The sequence below is a fragment of the Pteronotus mesoamericanus genome, unplaced genomic scaffold, assembly GCF_021234165.1.
Source record: "Pteronotus mesoamericanus isolate MK-2021 breed Mesoamerican mustached bat unplaced genomic scaffold, CSHL_Meso_final contig_263, whole genome shotgun sequence".
NCBI lineage: Eukaryota > Metazoa > Chordata > Mammalia > Chiroptera > Mormoopidae > Pteronotus > Pteronotus mesoamericanus.
The window spans coordinates 4,594,459-4,619,470 of NW_026555112.1; the positions used below are offsets into that span (position 1 = coordinate 4,594,459).

The 25,012-nt window shown below is 46.0% G+C and overlaps 1 protein-coding gene across 1 annotated transcript in view; it reads right to left on the bottom strand.

Annotated features, from left to right (window-relative positions):
• RFX4 (regulatory factor X4) overlaps positions 1-24,270 on the bottom strand; it is a 120,104-nt gene extending 95,834 nt beyond the window's left edge. Inside the window, exons 1-3 of the mRNA XM_054574436.1 lie at positions 24,201-24,270; positions 17,406-17,492; positions 676-736 (exon numbers count right to left, since the gene is read on the bottom strand). Of these exons, the coding sequence (XP_054430411.1) occupies positions 676-736; positions 17,406-17,492; positions 24,201-24,270 (218 nt within the window). The remainder of the gene's footprint in view (positions 1-675; positions 737-17,405; positions 17,493-24,200) is intronic.
• Between the last annotated feature and the right edge of the window lie 742 nt (positions 24,271-25,012).

Genomic DNA, 25,012 nt, shown 5'->3' on the forward strand with positions numbered 1-25,012 from the left:
CCCCTCGGGTCTGCTGGGCTGCAGTGCTCGGGGAATAATCGCCCTTAACTGACAAGCTCCTCTGAGGGGTGGATCTCAGGCACGGGTAGCTGTGGCGTTCACAGCTACGCAATTTCTAAGTAAAGCTTGTGGAAGATAATGTACCTGTAAATGTCAAACATTGAGTGCAGCCCCTTCTACAACATCACCAAATATCACATCAAGTCCATGGATTCCAAATATTAACGGGAAAGCCACCCTCGTAGATAATTCTTATTAATGTTAAAATAACTGTAGTGTTTTTGCAAGTCATTGTTCATTCGTTGGGGCTCATGATAGGGACAGAGAGACTTATGTTTCTATAGTCTGCTGCAACATTATTAACTGAAGTAATGGACTCCATTAAAATTAATTAAAATGGCATCCGTGTGGAATTTGGTCCTTGTCAGCATTTTGATCATGGGAAAAAAAATCTACCCCCAAAAAAGAATAAAAATGAAAACTCAAATCTCCAGGCTAGATTGAGGTTGAGTATTTTACACATACCTGCAAATTAAATTGATTGCAGGAGGGCTATTGGATGTCAAAGTATCATGACAATGTCAAAAGAGCTAAGTGATATGCTGTCCTATTGGTAGAAAGACATAATTGTATGAGCATCCCATTGCGAGAGAACTTGCTAAAGATGGAACTTACCATTGCAGAGTAGCAGGAGTGGAGTGGGGCTTGGATGCTCTATTATTTTCTTTTTCCTCATCTGTTGAAGGAGAGAAAAAGGAGCTAACTTCAGTAGGAAAAAGTAAAAGGCCTTTCAGCTCTCAAAACACTATGTTTCCTTCAAATGCTGATGCTCTGAAAGCAATGGTATTTTGGCTTTTCCAACATTTTAGACTTACTATACTTCAATAGGAAAAAAGGGGAAAATTGATTTTTACAGAAAACTCTTACACCAATTTGTATTTTTATTTGACACAACATGTTACAGTTTGAAGAGCTCTCTCTGTTCATCACTGAACAACAGGACCACGTTCATTCAACTTGGTATTTTCCCAGCTGAAGCTGGACATTTGGCACAACAGTTTGACCCTAAGAACATCCTGACCTTGCTCACCATTTTCTCCTTATAACTCCATCAGAACAGAACATTAGGGAAAGGTAGGGCGTGGGAGTGTTCAGAAGAATCAGGTTAGCAAAACTATAGAGCAGGGTCATCAAACTTTTTCGGTAAAGGGCCAGATGGTAAATATTTGAGGGTTTTGAGTCCAAGAGATAAAAATGAAGAATATTACACAATATTTATGTAATAAAAGAAAATAAATTCCACCAAAACTTTTATTGACAAAATCCCAAATGATAGTAATGGAATACCATTTTTGTAATACAGGTCTATTAATGAGAAGAGTGAATTTATTTGGGCGAAGCAAGTAACATTTTTAAATTGAGGTTCAAAGTTCGCAATCCCTATCATCAGGCCAGATTTGCTCTGTGGGGTTGCTAGTTTGCTGACCTCTGCCATCCAACAGTCTGAATAACAGATCAATCCTTGCATGCCTAAGAAGAACCACTCACAATTGTTTCATAGATTAACTGAAAAATACATATAGTCTCATCCAATTCCTAATGAAGGTTTTGATCAAAATAAAATAAAAGTTCTTGATCTACAAAATTTGAGCCAGGAAGACTGGCACATGTAACAGTCTCAAAGGAAAACTAACAATGTCCAAACCTACAAATATAATCAACAAAATTTAATAAGAAGGTGTAAAATGCTCGATGAAATATAAATCTCTGGTGTCAAAGTTATATGGGAAGCAATTTGTACCCATGAAAATAATTAAGTAAAACAAAAATGTAAATTAAAAAATGAAATAAACTATCAACAATTTTTAAAAAATAAATTAGATTAATAAAGCTGAGTTCAGAAAATATTTTCTTGATGAAAATGTATCAATACTGGTATAATTCAGATTAAAATGTCTGCTCTTGAACACTGTGGAAGATACTGTTGTTGCTTAGTCAACAGCTGCATGTACTCACCTTCCTCCACATTAACAAAGCCCCAATTTGGAGGGGACCAGGTGTTCAGGGAGGGGGCTCCCCTTACAAACCCTAGAGAGGTGAACATTGATTACATCTATCTTGGTAATTGTAGGTCATCCAGCCGCAGATGGAGTATGTCGGGCATGGGACACAGTATCTACCTGTCAGGCTTAAGGAGAAGCTCTCTGGGGTCTTCTGGGTAAGGTATTTTTCCCTAATAAAAAAGAGCGGGGGCCATGATTTTGAACTTCTGGTTCCAAAGCTGAAAATACAAATGTTTGTTCTTTCACAAAGGACCAAAGAAAGGAAAGAAAGAAGGAAGGATGGAAGGAAGGAGAAGGGGAGGGAAAGGGAGAAAGGGAGAGGAAGGGGAGGAAGGAATGAAAGGAGGGACTCTGGCCCTGGCCTGCCTTTGAATATGATAACTGGAGCGAGGCAGCAAACTTCACCTGGGAAGGAAAAGCACAGCCGGAGGCAAAGGCAGTGCAGAGGTAAGTGCTGAAAGGAGAGGAAGCAGACTGTGGGTCCTAAATGCCTTGCTCTGCCTCTAGCTAATCAACCCCGAAAACAGCTGCCTCTTCATTTTGTGAGCTAAGACATCTTTCTTAGTTAATAAAACTTATTTTATTGGGTATTCTCTTCCCTGCCACCAAACCATCCCTAAATGATACAAGCACCCTCAGTGCTCTCAGAGACAAAATATCCCAGTACGCCATGGGCTCAATACCTGTTCATGTTGCTTTGCCAGCCTGGAGTTCCTTCTAAATGTTTCTCATCCTTTCCAGTCTAGAGTAAATAATACCACGTCTCTGAAGCCTGCCCTGATACAGCCCAAGCCGGGAATCATTGATCCTAACTCTCTTCTTCTACAATCCATTCCCTGTTTCTCAGTTGAACAGTTTTTCATGTAGATCATTATTTCTGTACATATTCATCTCGCAGACTTGAGTATCCTACTCAATAGGCTCCTACTTAAGGCAGGGATGGCATCTTAGTCATCTCTTTTACCTCTCCCTCCAGTGCCTTCCAATTGGCACTTAAATAGTTAAGTCTGTCTTCCACAAATGTCTTCAACAATCTTTAAAAAAATAGTACAATAAGGAGCATGAATACGAGTCTCACAGGAATGCACATAAATGGACACAAAGAACAATGCTCAGTCTCAGTTGTTCACAAAGAAATAAAGAGAAAATAATGAGGCCCAACTTTACATCTATGAAAGTAACAAAAATTTTAAATAATGATAACCCCCAGTGCTGGTGTGAAAAGGGTAAAACAAGAAAAAGTATATAAACCACCTAAATATTTCCCTGCCTAGCTTATGTTAGAACACGATCAACATTTTTGTTCCCCCTAGAGCTGGCTGGGTTGTTTTGGTTTGGTTTGGTTTTTTCCCTGCTTCTTTAAATTTCAGCATGTCAGCCAACCTGGACTACATTTCAAAGACCCACATTCTAGAATCAATTCAAAAACTTACTGGCCGTGACTGGGCAAACTGCTCAACTCTTGGCTTCATTTCTCTTCCTTTGTAAAATGGTCATTTTACAGGGCTAATTGTAAGGATCATATTAATTAATTCAACATATATTCATTGAATACCTAATTTGTGCCAGCTAGACATTGGGGATAAAGAAACTAAACTCTTGTCCTTGAGTCTGGTTGGGGAAAGAGAAAGACCAACAGTGCAGAGAGAGGCCAAGTTCAATAAGAAGTGATAAACACTGAGATACAGGTGGGCAAAGGAAGGAAGGGGGGAAGGGAGGGAGGGAGGAAGAAAGGGAGGGAGGGAGGGGAGCGGAGGGGGGAAGGGGAGGAGGAGGGGAGCTGCATGAAAAAGCAGGGCCTGGGAGAGAGGGCTTCCTGGAAGAAGTGGCAGGAAGCCGAGGCCTAGAGCAGAACAGTGATGGGAACCAGATGGCAAGGAAGGTGCGACCAAGTCAGGATGGAGAAGGCAAGAGACAGATAAAGACATGGGGACCCAAAAGGTCATGCCACCTTCCCAGAAGCAAGGTGGCTGTCACACATGTCTTTGCTGGGTGTGGTGAGCAGGGCAAAGGAGCTGGCAGGGGGCTGTTTGACAGTCCAGTGATCCTGTTTAAGCTGTAAGACAGTTTCTTGTCTCTCAACTGAGGATAAGAGCGATGCCTCCCTTGAAAGGTGGTTGGGAAGATGAAGTGGAAGGAACTTGGCAGAGACTAGGAGCTCAAAACACCCGGCTGCAGGCCTCCATTGGCTGCGGCTGCAATGGTTCTCGTTCTGGGATTCCATCCCAGCGTCTTCAACTGTGTCTCCAACTTCTCTGCTGGGTCAGATTTTTTCCCCAACTGAACTCTCTCATGACCCATTTCTGATACCAGTGAATGGGAAAGGGAACTGGCTTTGAGGGCAGGCAGAGCTGGGTTTGAATCCCAGCTTTGCCCCTAGCTCTGTGTGGCAGCTTGACTCATCCAAGGCTGAGCGTCCTTACCTAAAAGAAGCATCGCTTATATCACAAAGGTGCTTTGAGCATTAAATATAATAATATATGTTACAAACTACATACATTTTGAAAGAATACTATTACAGTAATAGCATTTATCGGCCAAACACCTAAGCCAGGCCCTGGGCTTCGCTTTCCACTCTATCCCTCCCAATAGTGCTCTGAAGTCCCTATTTTATAAATAAGGAAACAGGGCTTTGGCAAGTCTGATACTCGCCTGAGGCTATGCAGCCAGTGGGCGGAGACTGGACCTCACCAGTGCTCAGCTGGTGGTGGCACTGACAGTTTTTAGAGAGAAACTGGTCTGTCCCAGTGCCAAATTGGACCCTACGGCTCAGTCATCAAACAGGGGCCTTCCACCCCTGCAGGCCCCTTTCTAGACCGCAAGTGACTTCGTGCCCAGGGTCTGAGTGCCCAGCCTCTTTCCCCAAAACATGGTGGGTATCACACCCCGGCCTGGCCCTCCTACCTGATGGCTCTCCATCCCAATTCACCTGAAGTGCTGGTTACACATTCACTCCTGAATCAAGTGCTGTTGTGTGTCTAACACGTTCCAGCCCTACGCCAGGGGATAAAGGGTGAGGAAAAACAGAGGCGGCGGTCTCTCGAGTTCAAATTATCAGCAAATAAAATGTAAGTGCTGCACTAGAGCTGAGACGGGCAGGGCCGGGTGCCTGGGCAGCACCGAATGGGGGAAGTGAGCCCAGCTTTGGGGTCTGAAGGAGGACCAGGAGCCACCTAGGTGATGAGGACAGGAGGACACCTTTTGAAGTAGATGGAAATAGCCACAGTGACTAGAGACTTTAGGGCTTGGTCCTGCCAAATGCCTCAAATCAAACAAGATTCAACCCTAAGGCAGAACGTCCGGCCAGGTTCCTGGAGCCGTTCACAGGGCACACTGGACCATCCGCCCTCAACGTCCACGCTGCTCGCCCCACCAACGCCAGAGAGCAGCCGCCGGCTTGAGGACCTCCCACCAAGATGCTGCCCTGCGCCTGGTCTTCGCCGCCGCTGCTCTGCTCTGCTCCTACTTTGCACTTATGGTTCCTAACACACCCCAGGGAATCTCGGGCCGGTGATGGGCAACTCGGCTCTCCTCACCGGATCTATCTCCTCATATAAACTCTGGGGCCAGATTTCTAGGCTCCAATCCTGGCTCCACCGCTTGCCGGCTGTGTGACCTTGAACCACCTTTTGTTGCCTTAGTTTCCCTTTCTGTAAATCAGGGGGGATAACAGTGCCAAGCACATGCTGTGAGGACTAATGGAACCCCTCCTGGCAGGAGGCACATACTATTCTATGTCCCTGTAACTAGAATAGCTGTCACTCCCCAGGGAGACAGTGCGCCTGGATCCCTGGCCCACACGGGGCCTTGTCTGGCAAGCCTGTTCCTGGGACAGACAGATTCACTCCTCCCCTGGGCTCCCGCAGCACGCTGGCTGGTCCCTAACCAATTCCATGTGCCAGAGTGTAGCTGCCACTCACCGACCACAGGATTTCACACCTGTCTTGCTAGTTTGTAAGCGCCTTAGGGCACAGGCAGCCTTCGCCACTGTGTCTCCAGCACCCACACAGGGTAGGGACTCACAAACTATTCATGAAATGAGTGAACGGCTAAGATAATACCACAGTTCGAGGCTGAGCCCACCTGTGTGACTTCAGTCAGCACAGGAAACATCAGTACGACCGGGTCCACTTACTGAGGCCTTGTCATGGGCAAAGCTCATTGTGTGATTGCGTTTACTTTTCACAGCTGCCCGAGACAGGGAATGATTGGACACATAACACATGAAGCATCAAATATGGTGCTTGAAGTCTACTTACTGCTTAATCAGTGAGTCCTAATAATTAGTAGCATCCTCTTTGACAGAGGGGGAAACTGAGGGTCAGAGAAGTGAAGCGACCTGCCTGAGGTCACAGGGTTAGTGAAGCATCAAGATAGGGACCTCAGGAAAGTTGGCATCCAAACCTCCCCGAACCCAAACATTCACAAGCCTCGCTCTCTCTCCAAACCTGCAGCCCTGGACTGAAGATTTTAGGGGACCTATTATCTGCCTGGTCATTCCTCGTCTGCCTCTATGCTGACTGGATTCGCCATACTTGGAAACCTATTCTCAACTACTTCCTGCCTGGAACCAGTGTGGCAGAGTTTAATATTGGAGGAGAAAGTTTCTAAATTAATTACTTCTTTTCAAATCTCAGAAAAGGTTCAAGTTTATGCACGTCTCAGCTTTCATTTCAAAGTTTTAATTCTATTTCCTTCCATTATACTAACCAGGCTGCACCTGGGCAGACCTCACCTGCTGGGACCTTGGGGCTGCCAAACATTCCATTTCCCCTTCTCTACCTCCTCCCCACCGCCCGCAAAGGGCACCGGCTGAAGATCGGGGTCCCTGGACCCAGGCCCTTGGCAGCAAACTCTGCTCCCCGTGGGAACAGAGCTATGTCCCAAACAAAACTGCGCCGCTGGCAGCACTTCCTGGACAGGCTGCGCACCTGCTTCCCTCACCGCCTCCAGGCGAATTCCCTCACAGCCTTGGCGGCGGGAGGGGCCTTTCCAACTTGAACACAAAATCCAAAGCCATGAAAGAAAATACTGATAAATGTTACTGCACGAAAACCCCAAGGTTTCTACGTGGGGGGTTTGGGGGGCAGGTAGAGGACACGCCATAAGAAGTACAAAGATAGTGACCTGCTCAGGAAAACTATAATCATAGCACAGGCAACAAACAGTCTCATCTCCGCCCCACAGAAAACTAAGAGGGAAAGGACCAAGAACCAAGGTGGCGGGGAGGCAAAACACATGATGCACATAGTTGATGGGAAAAATACAAATGTCCCTGAAATGGGAAAAGATGACTGCTCTCAATCAGTGAGAATGGAAATTGCACTAAAATACCATGTCTCACTTATCAGATTCACAAAAATCCAAACCACAGGGTGCCTCCTGCCTTGTGGGGGCAGAGCAAAGTGACACGTCCCGTGTAGAAAGTTGTGTGGCAGAATCGACAGCGACCCCACATGCCCTGCATCCAACAGTTCCACCCGCCCCTACAGCCACCCCCAGACATGGAGGAAGTGCCTACTCGCAGGGTTTTCGTTCAACAACAGAGGTTTGGAGACAGCCCCGTGTTTACCTGGAGAACTAAATTATAATATTTGCTCACAATGGAACACTACACACAACTGTGGGGGGTGGGGGTGGGAGATTAAAAACAGGCAAAGAATGAGGATGCTCGCCCTGTTCTTACCAATACAGAACATCCCGGGGTGTGTTAAATGAAAAGAACAAGTCACAATGCATATTGGGCGCTATTTTTTGTGTGTCAGAAAAAAACCCATATATTTGAGTTTTTATTTGAATAAAGAAATAAAATACCAGAAGAATAAACACTGGAAATACTGGAAACATACACAATAAATGAATTAAATAGAGCGAGCTGAGGTGAGAAGATAGGGGTGGGACCAAGATTTCTCAATAAAGCATTTTGATTTCTAAACCACAGAAATGTATCATCTACTCAAAAATACTCTAAATTTGAACAAATTAAAAGTTCCCAATTGGGAAGGGAACATCTGAAGGAAGAACATTCAAATGCCAAAAACGAAAAGCAAACCACAAATCCTCACGATCTGTAATGGCTTGAGGGTATTTTGCTGTCCCGATTCTTTTACTTAACAAACGCTTCCTGAGCACCTATTGTGTACCAGGCCCTGCCACATCAGGTGCAGGTGACACACAGTCAGCCAGACACGCTCCTTCCCCCCGGGGAGTCGTGGCCCATGGAGGGACCAAGCAGGGTGCTGAGGGCCCTGCTGGTGTGTGCCACGCGCAGAGGAGGGACCACCCAATTCTCCACAGGAGGAGGGGACAGGCAGACACTCAGGGGGACAGACAGGGCAGCTGCGCTGCCTGAGGAAGGGGAGGCGTAGAGGGGTTTGTCTTAAGTCGTAACTAAGCCCTGGGCCCCATCAGCCAGCCAGCAGTCTTGCACCTCTGTTTCCGCCAGGGCTAGAACTGTAGTGTTTACCCCCAGGGAGCGATCTGACCCGGCAGGCTCCCAGTGGGACTCCCCACGGGCTTCCACTCTGAATCATTGTCCTTGCTCTGGAGCCCTCTACTCACTCTTCTGCTCTTGGCGGTGGGAGCTGTCCACAGTGTGATGGGAATATGGAACAGTTTAACTATATTTCTTCTTCCCTGGGACCCCTTCTTATGCAGTTACAAGACCCTAAGTTGGTTTTAGAAGGTGGGAGACAGATCAAGATGGCGGAGGAGTGAGTGGAAGTCACCCTGACCTCCTCCCAGGACCAACCTGGAATTACACCTAAATTGTGGAGAGATCACCTGAAACAAACAACTGAACAATAGTGAGAGAGGAGCCTTATAACCTCAGACACAGAAGAATTGGCTTTAGTGCAATCTAACTGGTAAGGAGTGCGGTAGAGACTAGAGAAGGCGGGTGGGGTGCCCCCAGGCAGCAGCACCATAAAGATATTGAAATGGCCAGCTGGATCCCCCAGAGAGGAGGAGGGTCTAAACCAAAAGCAGGGATCTCTAGCCTACAGCACCAGAGCCCAAAAAGTACACAGAAAACAACCAGCTACAAAAAGTGGCAGGGTTGCTCTCTGCCAGAAACAGTGCTGGAGATGCAAAGAGCTGTTTAAATGGCCAATGCATAAATTTTTGTTTGTAGCCACTTACCCTGGTCTCTGGCAAAGGTCGGGGCAGAGTGGGCTAGAGATGCCTGAGGAGAGACTGGGGAAGGAGGCTTTAGGGAGAGAACTGAGAGAGTAGCCGGCGGGATCTTGGTGCTGACTCATCCCACATGCTGCAGCAGCCATCTTGCTCAGGCAGAGACCACTCCCCCTGAGTGGCAGCAGCATCAGAGGACCCAACAGCCCCGCCTTCAGGTGGGACTCCACCCCACACTGTGCTGTCTAAGCTGCATGCTGAGTGCAGAGTGGCAGCCACAGATAGTAGATCCCTGGCTAAAGGGGGCACAGAGAGGTCTGGAGACACTTGAGGAGAGACTGGGGGTGGAGGCTTTGGAGCAAGAATGGAGAGAGTAGCCAGCGGAATCCCAGTGCTGACTCCTCCTATATATGGCAGCAATGTGAGAGCACCCAATAACCCTGCCCCCAGGAGGGACTCCGCCCCCCCCCCCCCCCCCCAGCTGTCTAAGGTGGCCTGCTGAGTGCAGAGTGAACAGATTAACAGATGAAGGAGACAGCCACAAACAGTACATTCCTGGAAGTCTCAAACAGACTGCCTAAGGTCAGACAGGGAAGACATCTAACATCATCAGAGGCAGATCCAGAATGTAAAAACATTGGTCTCCTACCATAGAAATTCACACCACAAAGTCAGGAAATCAAGACAGATCAACTTAAGAAGCAGAAGCAAAAAAGAAAAGTCTCACAAATAATGGGAAGACAAAGAAATACCCCCCACTCGAAGGGAAAGGATGAATCCCCACAAAGAGAATTAAATGAAATAGAGGCAAGTAAACTATCAGATATTGAGTTCCAAATAACAGTTCTAAGGAAGCTCAATGAGCTCAGTGAGCTCAGAGAGAATTACCAAAAACTACAGGGAAACTATGAGGAACTTACTTCAAACTATATCAGCATGAAAAAGGACATAGAAATTATCAATAAGAGACAAGAGGACATGAAAAATACAATGTCTGAATTGAAGACACAGTAGAAGGTATAAAAAGTAGGCTCGATGAAGCTTCCTAGGATCAACAAACCATTAACCCTTTTTTAGATGTGTTGCAAATACTTTCCTAATTCTATTACTTGTCCTTTAACTTTTTTTATATGTATATTACTATATAGTCTTAAATGTTTAATATAGTCATGTTGTCAATATTTACTTTATAGCTTCTGGGTTTGAATATTTTACTTCAGGGTAAGAAAAATATTAGTTTGTATTTTCTCCAAAAACTCCTTAGATTCTACATATTGATTTTTAATTCACCTGAATATTTCTTGTATAATGTGTGAAATAGGGCTCTATATTTGTTTTACTTTGAATAATAGTGGTCCATGCCCCTTATTTGTTGAATAAGCCTTATTTTACCCATTGATTTGAAATATCAATTTAGTCATATATTACATTGTTAGATACATACATCTGTCTCTAGAATGTACATTACATTTCATTGACCTATTTGATTATTTCTGTGCTGGTGTCATGTTGGTTTAATTACTGAGACTTTATAATGGTTTTAAATTTTTAATATTTTATAATTAACTTTGACATTTAAAAAAATAAATAAAATCAATCTGCATTAAAGAAAGAAAGAAAGAGAGGAAGGAAGGGAAAGAGGGAGGGAGGAAGATGGAAATCCTACCTTTTGCGACAACATGGATGGAACTGGAGAAAATTAAGCTAAGTGAAACAAGCCAGTTGGTGACAGACAAATACCACACGATCTCACCTATAAGTGGAATCTGTTCAACAAAATAAACTAACGAACAAAATAAACCACAGGCAAGGAAACATGGAGCAGACTGAAAGTGATCAGAGGGGATGGGGAAGGAGGACAATGGTGGAAAGAAGGGGAAGGGACCAGACAAAGAACAGGTATGAATGACCCATGGACACGGACAACAGAGTGGGAATTGACTGTGGGAGTGGGGGATGGGGGTGCGTTGGGTGGAGGGGGGGAAAGGGGGGAAAATTGAGACAACTGAAATAGAATAAACATGTTATATAAATTTTTAAAAAAAGACCCCAAGTTGGATAATAAACTGTTGGATGATATGCTGGGTGAGCTGAGCGGTGTGAATGAATATTCACACATACAGCCCCGAAATGCAATGTGATTTTAATATGATAATGATGAGTTACATTAAGTGGTGACCCGCTGTGACCCCAGTGCCCTGCTATCATGCCACTGCATTCCAACTCTCCGTCCCCTGTGCTATGGGTATCTTCCCCCGCCGCGGTCAGTAACAGCCGAGATGAGCTGGAGAAGGGCTGGGAAGGGTGAAGGGAGAGGCTGCCCCCAGAACGAGGCAGGCAGGACAGGCGGACAGCGGTCGTTGTTAGGGAGGGTCAAAGCGCGGAGGAAACAGGACACAGTACAGACTGTCTCAGGAGAAGCAGAACCTCTCCCCTCACCCAGCCCCCCAGAATGTGATAACTCTCGGAGGAAAAGGGAAGACTCTGGGCACCCACCTAGGATACAGAATCAAATACGGAATTTGATTTATGTAGTAAGAAAACAGTGACCTGAAGGCTAGAGGACTTGGCACATCTGGGTTACATTTCACCTGTTCTTTTTCCCAAGGAAGATGATAGAAATCGGAAGGAATGTCACTGGGTTCCTGCTCTTTGGGCCCGTCCTAACCCCCTGGTCTCCCTAATTCTGTCCAACCCATGAACACAGCCCTGAATCGCGCCCAATTATCTCAGCCAGACGAGGTGGAGGTCCCCAAAGTGTCCTCCTGGCTCTAGTCCACCGCAGAGAACCTCCACGGTAGCCTTCTGAAAATGCCACTTTTTTTTAGTAGTCACCCCTCTACCCAGCTCCTTCAGTGGCACCTTAGCTATCAAATTCCAAAACGCTTGTTTGCGATTCAAGTCTCTCAACAATACAACCCAGATTTCCCTTCCTCGCCCTGTTTCCTATAATTCTTCAAACCTCTCTGCTTGGGCCAATCTGGAAAACTCTCCAAGCCCAAAACCTGTGTGGTGGCTTTCTGTCATCCAGTCCTTTATCCTCACCACTTTAGGGGACCACATGGATCCTTTAGGCCCAGTGCAAATACCACCTCCTTCAAGATGCCTTCTCCAGTCACCTTCCAACCTTGTGACCTCTCCCAAACTTCGGCACGCATTCCAGTCACCTGGGGGTCTTGTTCAGATGCAGAGCGTGTTTCAGTGGGTCTGGAGTGGGCCTGAGAACCCGTGTTTCTAACAAGCTCCCAGGGAGGTGGTGCTGGGGCCCAGAGCACGTGCGGCGTCGCGAAGAAGAACACCTTGCATCCTTCAAGTGGAACTGATGGCATAGGGCCTCGAGCTATAAATATTCAGGTATGGACCTTAACTTCCCTCCTAGACTGAAAATCCCTTGAGAGCAGCGACCCACAGAGCCATGTGAATATGATTTGATTCATGACACACTGATCACAAAGGAGGCCTCTGCAACGAAAGGTGCTCTCTCAGTCAAAAATTTTAAAAAAACAAAACAAACTATGACTCCTCCTTCACGCCATCTATAAAAAGTCCAGACGATTGCTGATATAAGGTAAGTGGTAAAATAATAAAATTTTCGGATAATAACATGAAAAATATTGTTATGAGCTTGAGGGAGGTAAAGATTTCTCAATAGGACACAAAAAGCACTTACTATAAAATAAAAAGTTTGATGGGTTTGACTTATTAGAATTAAGAATTTGTGCTCACTGAAGATACCTCTAAGAAATTTAAAAGGCAGGCCACAAACTGACAAAAGATGTTTGCAATCCTTTTTATCTGATTACATCTCCTATTCAGAATATAAAAACAACTCTTAGAGATCATTAAGGAAAAGACAAACAGCACAATTTTTAAAAATGGAGGAAAACTTAGAGTTTGGGTGATGAACACACAATGCAATGTACAAGTGATGTATTATGAAATTGTACACTGAAACCTATATGATGTTATGAACCAACACCACCCCAATAAACATAATAAGTAAATTTTTACAGAAGCTGACAATCAAAAGACCTGAACAGAAGGGAGATCACAAAAGAGGATATCCACAAGAATGTGCAGAGCACCAATTCTCCTCAAACTCTTCCAAAAAATGGAAGAGGAAGGAACACATCCCAACTCATTCTATGAGGCCAGCACTACCCTGACACCAAAGCCAGACAAAGACACTACACGAAAGAATACTGTAGACCAATATCCCTTATGAATACTGATGCAAAGATTCTCAATAAAATTCCAGCAAACAAAATTCTACAGTGTGTTAAAAGGATTACACACCACGACAAGGTGGGACTTTTTTATTCCCCAAATGAAAAGCTAGTTCAACATACATAGATCATTCAATGAAACCCACCATGTTAACAGACTATCCACATGATCTTCTCAATAGGTGCAGAGAAAGACTTGACAAAACCCTTTCTTGATAAAAACACTCAACAAAATGGGAAAAGAGGAAAACTACATCAACACCCCATGATGAAAGACTGAAAGCATTTCCTCTAAGGTCAGGAACAAGATGAGGATGCTCACTTTTACCACTGCCAGTCAACATAGTGCTGGCAGGCCTGGTCAGCACAATCAGACAAGAAGGTCACACATACACATGCAAAAATCCTGTCAGACCTAATAAGTAAATTCAACAAAATTGCAGGATACAAATCAACTTATGAAAATCAGCTGCATTTCTCTACACTGACAATCAACAACAATCCAAAAAGGAAATTTAAAAAACTATTATTTTTACAAGAGTATCAAAAAGAATAAAATACTTAGGAATAACTTCAACCAAGAAAGCAAAAGATTTGTACAGCCATGGCTGGTGGGGCTCAGTTGGCTGGAGCATCTTCCAGTACACTGAGGGGTTGTGGGTTCGATTCCTGGACAGGGCACATGCCTAGGTTACAAGTTCAGTCCCTGCTCAGGGCACATACAAAAGGTGACTGATCAATGTTTCTCTCCCTCTCTCTCTTCCCCTCCCTCTAAAATCAATAAATATATCTTCAGGTGAGGATTAAAAAATAATAAAATTTTTAAAAAGGCTTGCACACTAAAAACTATAAAATGTTGCTGAAATAAATTAAAGAAAATGCTAATAAATGCAAAGATATCCTATATTCATGGGTTGGAAAACTTAATATTTTTAAGATACTATGCAAAGTGATCTACAGGTTCATTGCAACCCCTATCAAAATCCCAATAACATTTTTTGCAGAAATAGAAAAATCCATCCTGCCCTAGCTGGTATAGCTCAGTGGATTGAGGGCAGGCCTGTGAACTAAAGGGTCACTGGTTCAATCCCCAGTCCAGCACAGGCCTGGGTTGTGGGCCAGGCTCCCAGTAGAGAATGTGCGAGAGGCAACCACACATTGATGTTCCTCTCCCTCTCTTTCTCCTTCCCTTCCCTTCTTTCTAAAAATAAATAAACAAAATATTTAAAAAGAAAAGAAAAGAAAGGAAAAATCCATCCTAAAATTTACATGGAATCTCAAGGGATCCTGAATAGCCAAAACAATCTTGAAAAAGAATAACTATATTAAAGATCTCACGTTCCCTGATTTCAAAAGTAAATACAAAGCTACAGTAATCAAAATAGCGTGGTACAAGCATAAAGGCAAATACATAGACCAACAGAATAGAGTAGAGCACCCAGAAATAAACCATTGCATAGATGGTTAAATAATTTTTGACAAGGGTTTCAAGACTATTCAATAAGGAAAGTACAATATTTTCAACAAATGGTGTTGGGAAAACTGGATGTCTACATGCAAAAGAATGAATTTGAACCCTTACCTTACATTACATACAGAAATTAACTCAAAATAAAGACTTACACATAAGACATAAAACTATAAAACTCTTGGAAGAAAATAGAGGAAAAGTTTCATGATACTGGATTTAGAGTGATTTCTTGAGCATGACATCAAAAACACAGGCAACAAAAGAAGTATAAACTGGGTTACATCAAAATTAAAAATGTCTGCATCAAAGGCGCAATAACAGAGTAAAAGGCAACACATGGAATAGAAGAAAATATTTGAAAATCATATATCTGACAAGGGGTTAATATGTAGGATATACAAAGAACTCTTACAATTCAATAACAAAAAATAAACAACTGGGCTAAAAAAAAGGGCAAATTTTTGACTTGAATAGACATTTTTCCAAAGAAGATCTATAAACGACCAATGGGCACACAGAGAGATGCTCAACATCACTAATCATTAGAGGAATACAAATCAAAACCATGAGATACCACTTTATACTCATTAGAATGGCAGTTATAAAAAAAAATAGTAAGTACTGGCAAGGATGTGGAGAAACTGGAATTCTTATGCATTGCTGGTAGGAATGTACAGTGATACAGCAGCTATGAAAAACAACATAGCAGTCTCTCAAAATATTAAACACAGAGTTCCATATGATCTAGCAATTCTACTTCTGATTATATACTCAAAATAATTAAAAGTAGAAACTTGAACAGATATTTGTACACTCCTGTTCACAGAAGCATGTTTCACAACAGCCAGAGTGGAAACAACCCAAATGCCTAGCAGTAGATGAATGGATAAACAAAATGCGGTCTATACATGCAATGGAATGTCATTCAGCCTTAAAAAGGAAGGAAATTCTGACACGTGCTACAACATGGGTGAACCTTGAAGCTGCTACACTAAGTAAAATAAGCCAGTCACACAGGACAAATACTGTGTGAACCCACTTTTATGAGGTGCGTAGCGTAGTCAAATTCATAGAGGCAGAGAGCAGAACAGTAGTTGCCAGGGACTGGGAGGAAAGGGAGTGGGTAGTTACGGTTTAATGGGTACAGAGTTTCCATTTGGAAAGATGGAAAAAGTTGTTACATGGATGGGGCAGATGTTTGCACAAGGTGAATGTACTTAATGCCGCTAAACTGCATACTTAACGTGGGTAAAATGGTAAATTTTGTTATATATATTTGACCCCAATAAAATAAAATTAAAAAAAAGAATGTTCAGAGATACTTAAGAAATTGTCAAAAACTCGAAACAATTTCAATATCCATCAACATTTAAATGGATATGTGAACTGTGGTATACATGTACAGTGAAATACTATACAGCACTGAAGAAAGAACTGCTGCATACAACAGCATGAGTGAAAATCGCAGACATTATAATGAGTGAAAAAAGCTACATACGAAAGAATACAGGGTCTGTAAGTCCATTTATACAATGTTTCAAAAGCAGACAAAATCAAACTCTAGTGATAAAAGTCAGGACAGCAGTTACTGACCAGGATGAGACATGAAAGAGCCTCCTGAAGTGGTAGAAACATTCTACCTCTTTTCTGGGTGGTGGTTACACAGATGGATACAAGATATAAAAAACAGATGCTCATTGAATTATTGATGCAAGTTTTATGTCCTTTATGTTTGATTTATCTCCGTTTTATAAAAGGGTGCAGAAACAGCAATGGCAGAATGACTACAATGGAAGGGAGGTGGAGGAAGCTGTTGCGTGTGTCTCACAGGCACCCTCGGGGGTTACAGAGTGGGTTGCACCGGCCTGTGCTTTGAGGAAACTGACCTAAGGACATGCACTTGGCCAAGCAAGAGAGAAAGGCACTTCTGTCTCAGCTGAAAATGACATCTATAAGTTGCCCCCCTTTCATAGTTCTTAGGGGGCAAATACAAGCCCCAGAGAGTCTTTGTTCTTAATATAAGGCACCCAGAAGCCCCAGTCTGACCTAAACCAGGGGAAGGTATAAACACAGCAGTTCACATCCTTCCATCGACTCTAGGTCTCTAGCCCAAGAGCCAGGAGAAAGTTTGACTTCTCAACGGCAAGGATCTTCGTGACTCCCAAACAACAGCCCCATGACCCACTGCTTAAAACCCACATCTACAGTGACACAGAGAATGGCCTCTCCCACTCAGAGGCCATGTTTGCCCAACTGAAGCATCACCGGAACGGGGCCTTTGGGGTCTCAGACAATATGAATGCGGACACAGCAAGTCCTGGCAGTGGCCTCCGTTTCCACATCTGCCTGGTTGCGCTATTTCAGAACGTTACAGGCAGGCCTGGGCACGGAAATGCCCCCAGAGCCTCTGGGTCCAGGCACTCGCGCCAGCCCCGCAGGTGGGCGTGCTATGCCTCCCGGCAGGATGCCGGTGGTGTCTGGGACAACCTGGAAAACTGCGCGTTAAACACTTACTTTCATCATTAGAAACATTCCCCAGAGATGTGTGGCTGGAATAACGTTTGTTTTCGCTTTCGTTGAGACATCTTTCAATCCAGCTCTCTGAAAAAAGAAAGAAAATCACAACATTGCAGACGTGCTCTGGGTGTCGGTGAAGGGACAGAACACCATGAAAGCATCAGGTTTATTAAACGCCCGTCGGCTTCCACCTGAGAGCTGTCCCCACTGGAACCGGACTTTTCAAGGAGCTCTACGTGTACCACATGCTGAGCAGTTTGAAGGCCAAACCGCAATCCCCACTGGAGTAATTCTTGGTCAAGTTCTATTCATTCTGGAGTATTCGTTACCAACTGAGGATTATCTTTTTTTTTAAAAGAAGATATGTCCTTGGGAAGTAGTTGGTAAAACAAAATTTGGTCAAGCAGATCACAGGTGGTGGTTTGCAGACTTGTCAATTAGCCGCAGAGCCCTTCTGCAGAAAGGAGCGCAGAAAAACCCTGTGGCCTCTGGTGGAAGGGGAGGGGGCAGGGAACCTTGCCGCTCACCTCCCTTTGCCCAGTGACCCTTGAAACGGCCCTTCCAAAAGCCACTGCAGGGGGCAGATATCAAGAGCTCCGTAACAGCTATGTAGTGCTTGCGAAATCCAAAAGACTATGGTTTTTAAAATCCATTCCAAAGACTATGTTCCCTAATGTAGCATGATGCTATTCCATTCTCTAGACCATCCACTAGTCATGCATTCATTCATTCATTCACTCATTCACTCATTCAACAATGTCATCAACCAAATCCACCAGCTAAGTACAGTCAGTCCTGCTATAATGCTTGTTTTGAAAACGAGTGGGTTCCAGTGCAAGTGATATGTTAGGGAATGATTTGAGCATCGAGCAAACTATGCGTTTGTTTATGCTTGATTTCCTCTGTGAGAGAGAGGAGGTGAGTGCAGAAAACCACATGTAGTGAACTAAGCCCTGCAGGAATATGCAAAATTCACAGGCTCACACTGCAAGCATCTACCAGCTCCTTTTTCACTGCGTGTTATGAGCCACACCTTTCCAGATAACAAACCCGCTTTCCACCGCTTCACTACGGCCCCAGCTGCGGCCCTTCCGAAGTCTACTTCCAAAGCAAACTCCAGGTCCCTGAGCCGTTTGGGTGTCACTGGCAAAGTTTTTGAGTGCGGTGCCACTAGCTTATTTTTCCAGGAAACTGTGATTTTTATTGCGCAGTTTTGCAGAACGGTGGTGATTCTCAGGAATGCACGTGGGGTGTTCCAGCAGACGTGACGGGAGCAGTGGCTGCGTGCGTCTGCACGGCGCGGTCCCCCGTGGCCGTCTTCATAACATGGGGACTAGCATTGATTGGACACCTATGTTAACACACCAGGCCCTTTTTGTATGTTATCTCATTGCGTTCTGACGACTCCCAAAGTGAAGATTTTAATCTCCATTTTTCCTAGAAAGCAACTGAAGCTTAGAGAGATTACGTAATGTGACTCCTCATAATTCAAAGAGCCAAGGAAAAGAGCATTAGTTAACACCTTCCTAACGTACTGTGAAAAGCAGCCACGTGGGAGAGTAAGCTGTTTGTGTGTGTGTTGGGGCGGGGAGGGGGAGCAACCTCAAGGAGCGGGGAGAAATGTTGGGTGTTTGTTTTTTATTTTATGTTCCAATGAGCTGCTCTTTTAAAAGCTGCTTCCAAGGCTGTAAATAAGTAGGGGTGTATCCAAGGGGAGGGACGGGAGCCAGCTTGTGGAGAGGATATGGAAATCTGGTATTTCTGAGGAAGCAGTCAGCAGCAGAGAAATTAAAAATATTAGAGCGTTACGCCTTCCAGATGGCAAATGCACAGTCTAGAAACAAACGGCTTGTCACGCTGTCAGAGCTGTGATAGCGCAAGGCGGGCGCTGGTGGTTGCGTCGTACTGAAAAATGCACCTGAATACAAATCTCTCCAGGGCTCCCCGTGGATCGTCCCATCCCGTCAGCCCTGGCCCACCCTGCCGGCAGCCGCCACGGCTGCTTTCGGATGGCCTCCACCGAAATGTGCCACTCCTTCCTCCGCCGAGCCATCCCCCCAAAAGCAACTTCTATTGTTCTGGCCCAGTCCCTGGTCTTGCAAGCTAGGTGTTCACACTGACTTCCTCTCCCATGTGCGTGGGCACACCTCAGCACGCACCCACCGCCCCCGTCCCCTTCAGCAGAAACAGGGAACTAAGAAAAACACACTTTCTCTCTCTCTCTCTCACGCACTTGCCTGTGCCGGGATTAGGACTGTTAAAATTGGAGCTCTAAAAAAGGCCTATTCTTGCAGGTGAGATGCCCCAGTGATCGGTGGGGCGCTCTCTGGACGACATTCTGGGGAGGAGGGGAACTGAACACCAGGTGGGCCAAGAGAAGGCAACACCCGCCCACAGCAGGCCAAGGCCCGTAAGAACTTTCCTCTCCTCCATACTGCTCAACCCCAGCGCTGGACAGGCGAGGGCAAGGTTACAAAAAAGGGAGAGTTGGAAGTGCCGTTTAAAAAAAAAGAGAGGAGAAATCTCACCAAGGAACCATTTCCCCTCCTCCGTGTACCCACTCAGGTGTCTCTGACCCCACGGTCCATAACGGAAGGTGCTTGGCTACCCAGCTCTGCTCCCGAGAGCAACACACGGTAAGTTTGGTCTCTCTTGCACAAGGAAGATATAGGAAAAATCACGCCTCCGTTTTCCTGGTCAAAGTACCCCGCCTGTTTTAGCTCTTTCGTGGAAGAAATTGTTCCCACTTCTTTGCCGTCTAATTCACCTGCCTCTGGCCGCCTTCTAGTTAATCAACGTCCATTTGAACATACAGCACACAGGATGGACTCTCAGAGGGTTCAGATGGTGGCCCAAGTAGTGCCCAGAAGGGCAGAACCATCACTTGTGTTGTTCTGGAGACCGGAGTTCTCGAAGCATTCAAAGGCCTTGCATCCCAGAGTGCGTGGGTGCCACGCTTTGAGATATCCCAATGGGCCACGGGCCTTGGAGCTACAGGTGCTCTTTGACCTCTGTCGCCTTCCCCGTAGAAGTGGCCATCTGCAACTTGTGTCCCATGAGTCAGGTCGTCCGTATGATTGGAAGGCCCCTATTTGTGCCACCAGAACTAAACTTTATATACTTTGAAACTACTAACAGTGGATTTTGGTGTTGCAGAGATCAAGAATTTACTCAACCGAAATGACATTTACATTGAACTTTTAATAATGTGCTGCATTCATCTGTTTTATTTATTTATGTTTATATGATTTAATAATAAAGGCCCCCATGTTTTGAGCCCCTGCAGGCCAATTATTAGGCAAAGGCATCACATCATCATTGTACTTAATCCTCATACAACCCTATGAGGTTGGTGCTGTTAATATGCATATTTTCAAGATGAAAAAAATGAAGGTTGGGAAAGATCAGGTGACTTGTCCACAGTCACCCAGCCTGTAAGAGGCAGGAGCAGCATTCCAACTCAAGTCATAATCATCATGCTCCCTCCTGGTGTGGACTGAGCCCTCCTCCCAGGTCCCACACGGTCCCCAGAACACGGTGCCAATGCGATGGCATTGATCGCAGCCTGCCTTGCATTAGAGCTTTTGCTAAACCTCTTACATATTACAACTTTTGCTAAATTCATTTATGTACTTCTTTGTCAGCCTTTGTTATAAGCCAGCTCTTCAGTTTAGAGCTGACACATCTTTAGAATGGAGTCCATTTTATTCTATTTCCCTTGACTCTCCACTGGTGCCTGGTATAGCTTTTCATGTAGCCTGGCCTTAATAAATGCTACATTACTGATGCACGTGATATCAAAGAATGCACAGCATACAGATAGATGCGACCACCTATCTACAGGACTTCCTAATCATTCTCTTTTTTTTACCATGTAGGCATGAAAAAGTACAAGGTGTCAAAGGTGATTTTTCTAAATATAGCAAGCAAAATTCAACAAACATTTATTTTGTGCCTTCTAGATACAAGACAAGTGCCCAGCAGAGAGAGAGCTGCGGGTGATACAGACATGAATAAGTGGGGTTCTGCCCTCTGGAAAGCAAGGCAGATGCCACTCCCCAAGCTCATGAGAGCAAGGACCCTGCTGGTTTTGTTCCCTACCTTGTCCCCAGTGGCCTGCCTTGTGCCTGGCCCCATGGATGTTGCAGAGGAAATACATATTGTTGAATGCATTCCTTTTCTCAAAAATCAACATTACGTCCCTACCAAGTGCCAGATACCACACAAGGCATTTTCACATATGTGGTCTAAGTTAAACCTCAGAACAATGTTATGTGGTATGTTTTAATATCTCTGTTTATAGAGATGAAAACTGAGGCTGAAGCAAAAGTTCAAACACAAGGCGGACTGTGAGCAGTGCTGTACAATAATGCAGGTGCTGCGTTCTAAGGTGTAGGAGCTCAGCTCACACAGGGCTAACTCTCTGCTCCCAGGCACCTCATTGCTTATCCCTACAGATCGCCTGACCGCCTAAGGCCTGAGCTTGCTCTAAGTGCCCAACAGGATTTACTGACGGCTACGCGCGTCGGCTCCTGGGCTGCAAAGCCTCCCTTCGCCTGACTCCTCTGGGCTCGTGGGCAGGAAGCAGGATGCGGATGATGCTGTGTGGATTTTCGCTGTGCAAGGAGTTCCGCCCACACTCCTCAGAGGCAGATCGTCATGTCTCCTCACTTTGGATTAAAGGTTTGGAAACCTCAACTTGAAGTGACTTTCTCAAGTTCAGGTCGTGAGGTTGAACAGAGCCATAAATGGTTGTCAGGTTTTGTAGGAGGCTTGGTTCCCTTTGCAACAGCAAAGGAAAAAAACCCAACAACCAGGAAGTAGCTGCATCAGGGACAGGGCACGTCCCCGGTAACCCACGACTCAGAGCAGGGCTTCACGCCCACGGTCGTCCAAGGCAGGCGGTCCTCGGAGTTTACAGAGCCCAGAGACCTGCAGAACCTGAGCTGAGCGCCACAGCCTGCCTCAGGAGGGGGAAGCTCATCCTGCTTTACAGGTGAGGAAACTGAGGTTTAGAGCGTGGCCACGGCTTGTGGGCAGTAGCTTGGCCAAGGTCACACAGAAGGATTAAAGTTAGAATTCAAAGCCAGATCTTCTGTTTCCGAAGCCTATGCTGCTGCTTCTTGCTGCTTCATATAGGGCGCAGACTAATGTTCTCTCTTAGGTTATCCATCCATCCATCCATCCATCCATCCTTCTTGCAAATAATTATCAAGTACCTTCAATGTAAAGTTTCAGCAGAAGAGATGGACAAATACTATTTAACCAGAAGCCAATAGATTATACCAAGATATCTCTGGTGGACTAGGGTCTCAGGACCTGAAGATATCTTGTACGTTTATGTTTTCTTTTTTATTATTTACGTTCCCTGCCTTAAAAATGTAGATTCTAACAACCTTGTCTATCTTATTCAAGACTTAGCTCCGCAAGAACTGGGAACAGTAACAGGCATAGAGGTAGGGTGATGATTGGATGAAGTAAAGGAGGCTGAAGAGACAGACAATGATGGACAGGTGATCTGTCCCCAGGGGGGCCCTGAGAGTGAGGACCACAAAGGCCCTGAGGAGGGATCATGAGTGGCCGTTTAAGGAATGGCAAGAAGGCGCCATGGCTGATGTGGAGTGACCAAGGCGGGGACAGTACAGACAAAAGAGAAGACAGAGGCAGGCCAGGGAAAATGTGGGCTTCGGAGTTCGAACATCTGGATTTCAAATCCCAGCCCTGCCCCTTCCTAGCTGTGTAACCCTGGGATGGTTCTTGAACCTTCCTAAAGCCCTACTCCCAGGTTCTCCAAAGATTAACTAAAATAATACAGGCTGGACACGCTTAGCACGCTTGGCTTTGTGGGCTGTGGAAAGAAAGAAAAGTGTGGTCTCTCCACCAAGGCCCCCAGCTGAGAGGGACAGGCAGCAATGGTGGTGTCAAGCGGTTATGGGGTCTCCTCCCAGCACCTGTCACCCGGTTTCAGAGCCTCATCTCTCCTCCTCCCAGCAACAGAGCCTTTAACAGCTCAGGCCTGTGAGGAGGAAAGAGACTGAGGGAAGAGAGGGGAAGCCCCGCAGCTAGCAGGTGGCCGGCTGCGCCAGGCCTGTCTGCCTCCGAAGCTGGTTACCTACTGCTTTGGAGGCCAGCAGGTAACCAGGGGCACTTTGCTATTACAATGGGGTGCGCTGGGGGCACCGAGAAGGACCGGAGCGAGAAGGGCGCCCTGGCGTGGCCTGGCGGCTTCACACCGCGGTGGCATTGCAGCTAGTCCAGGCTGAGGAGGAAAGGAGGGCATTTGGACAAGGCGGCTGCTGGCACGGACAGAGGCCCAAAGTGGGTTCCGGGAAAGGTGAAGAGCTCCCTGGGAGGAAGGTGGGACAGTCGTGGGGAGCAGATCGCAAAGGCCTCGCCCACCAGGCCAAGAGCCTGCAGGCAGCTGGGAAGCAGCCGTGATCTTTAGTGAGTTTTAAGCCGCGGGGGAGTAGCCGACTAGCTTTGTTTCTGAGGAACAAGTTGAGAACAGGGAGTTCTCGACTTATGCAACACCTGGAGGAAACGCTGCCTGACTTGGTGTCCCCAGGTTTTAATAGTAGGCGTTAGTCAGACTCATTCTGTCAACAGTCTTCCAGGGCACTGGGCTGGAGCCTATTCTGGGAATTCACAGCTTGAGAAACACTGCAAAGAAGAGCTGGTGTGCTGCACGCACAGCTGCCAAGGGAGGACCAGCCCCAGGTCCCTCTGGGGGAGCCGGAGCGCTCCCCCGCCTCCCCTCCCCCACCCCATCCCCAACCCAGCTCTGGTCATTACCAGTGGAGCCACCACAGCGTGGCCTGCTGCTGTCTTCCCCCACTCCAGGGTGGGCTTTCCTCTTGATCATTCTCTCCCGGCCCCCTGTCCCCCTCCCCACAGGGGCGACACACAGGACACACAGGATCAGGTGGGAAGTCTGGGCCCGGGAGGTGGGCAGCTATGGCCTCACAGGGGGAGAACTCAGGTCAATGGGTTGCCATGGCGACACCACAGGCCCTGCCCCAGGGGCCTCTGGGTTCCAGGAAGCCCCTCCCCCCTCCCCACCCACCAGGGGCAGCCCCACCCTGTCCATGCCTTTATTCCTTCCCACACCCACCAAATATTGACGAGCGCCTGAGCTCCCACTGTTTGCGAGGCTCTGAGGAGCTGGTGGTGAACGTGGCAGGCACGGCCCTGCTCCCAGGGAGCTTATGTTCTGTGGTGGAGACAGACGAGAACCAATGAGCAAGACGACTTCAGAGCACAGCCACTGTTACGAAGAAAATGAAGCCACGGCATGGGATAGACAGAAATGGGGTTGGTGTATTAAGTGACAGGAACATGATGTCAGAGCACATACAAGGGCCTGCGGGTGGAGTGGGCTCAGGGAGCCGGGAGCCAGGGCCAGGGTGCGGAGAGGGGAGCAGGAGGAAATGAGGCCAGTGAGTTAGGAAGCGCCCAGTCTGTAGGGACTTTGTAAGAACTTCACATTTATTCCAAGTGTCCTAAAAAGCTCCTGAAGAGCCTTGAACAGGTGATAACTCTGCCGGCTCAGAAAGGGTAGCCTCCCAAGGGATTTACATTCATTCATCCCACTATTTGTTTATCAC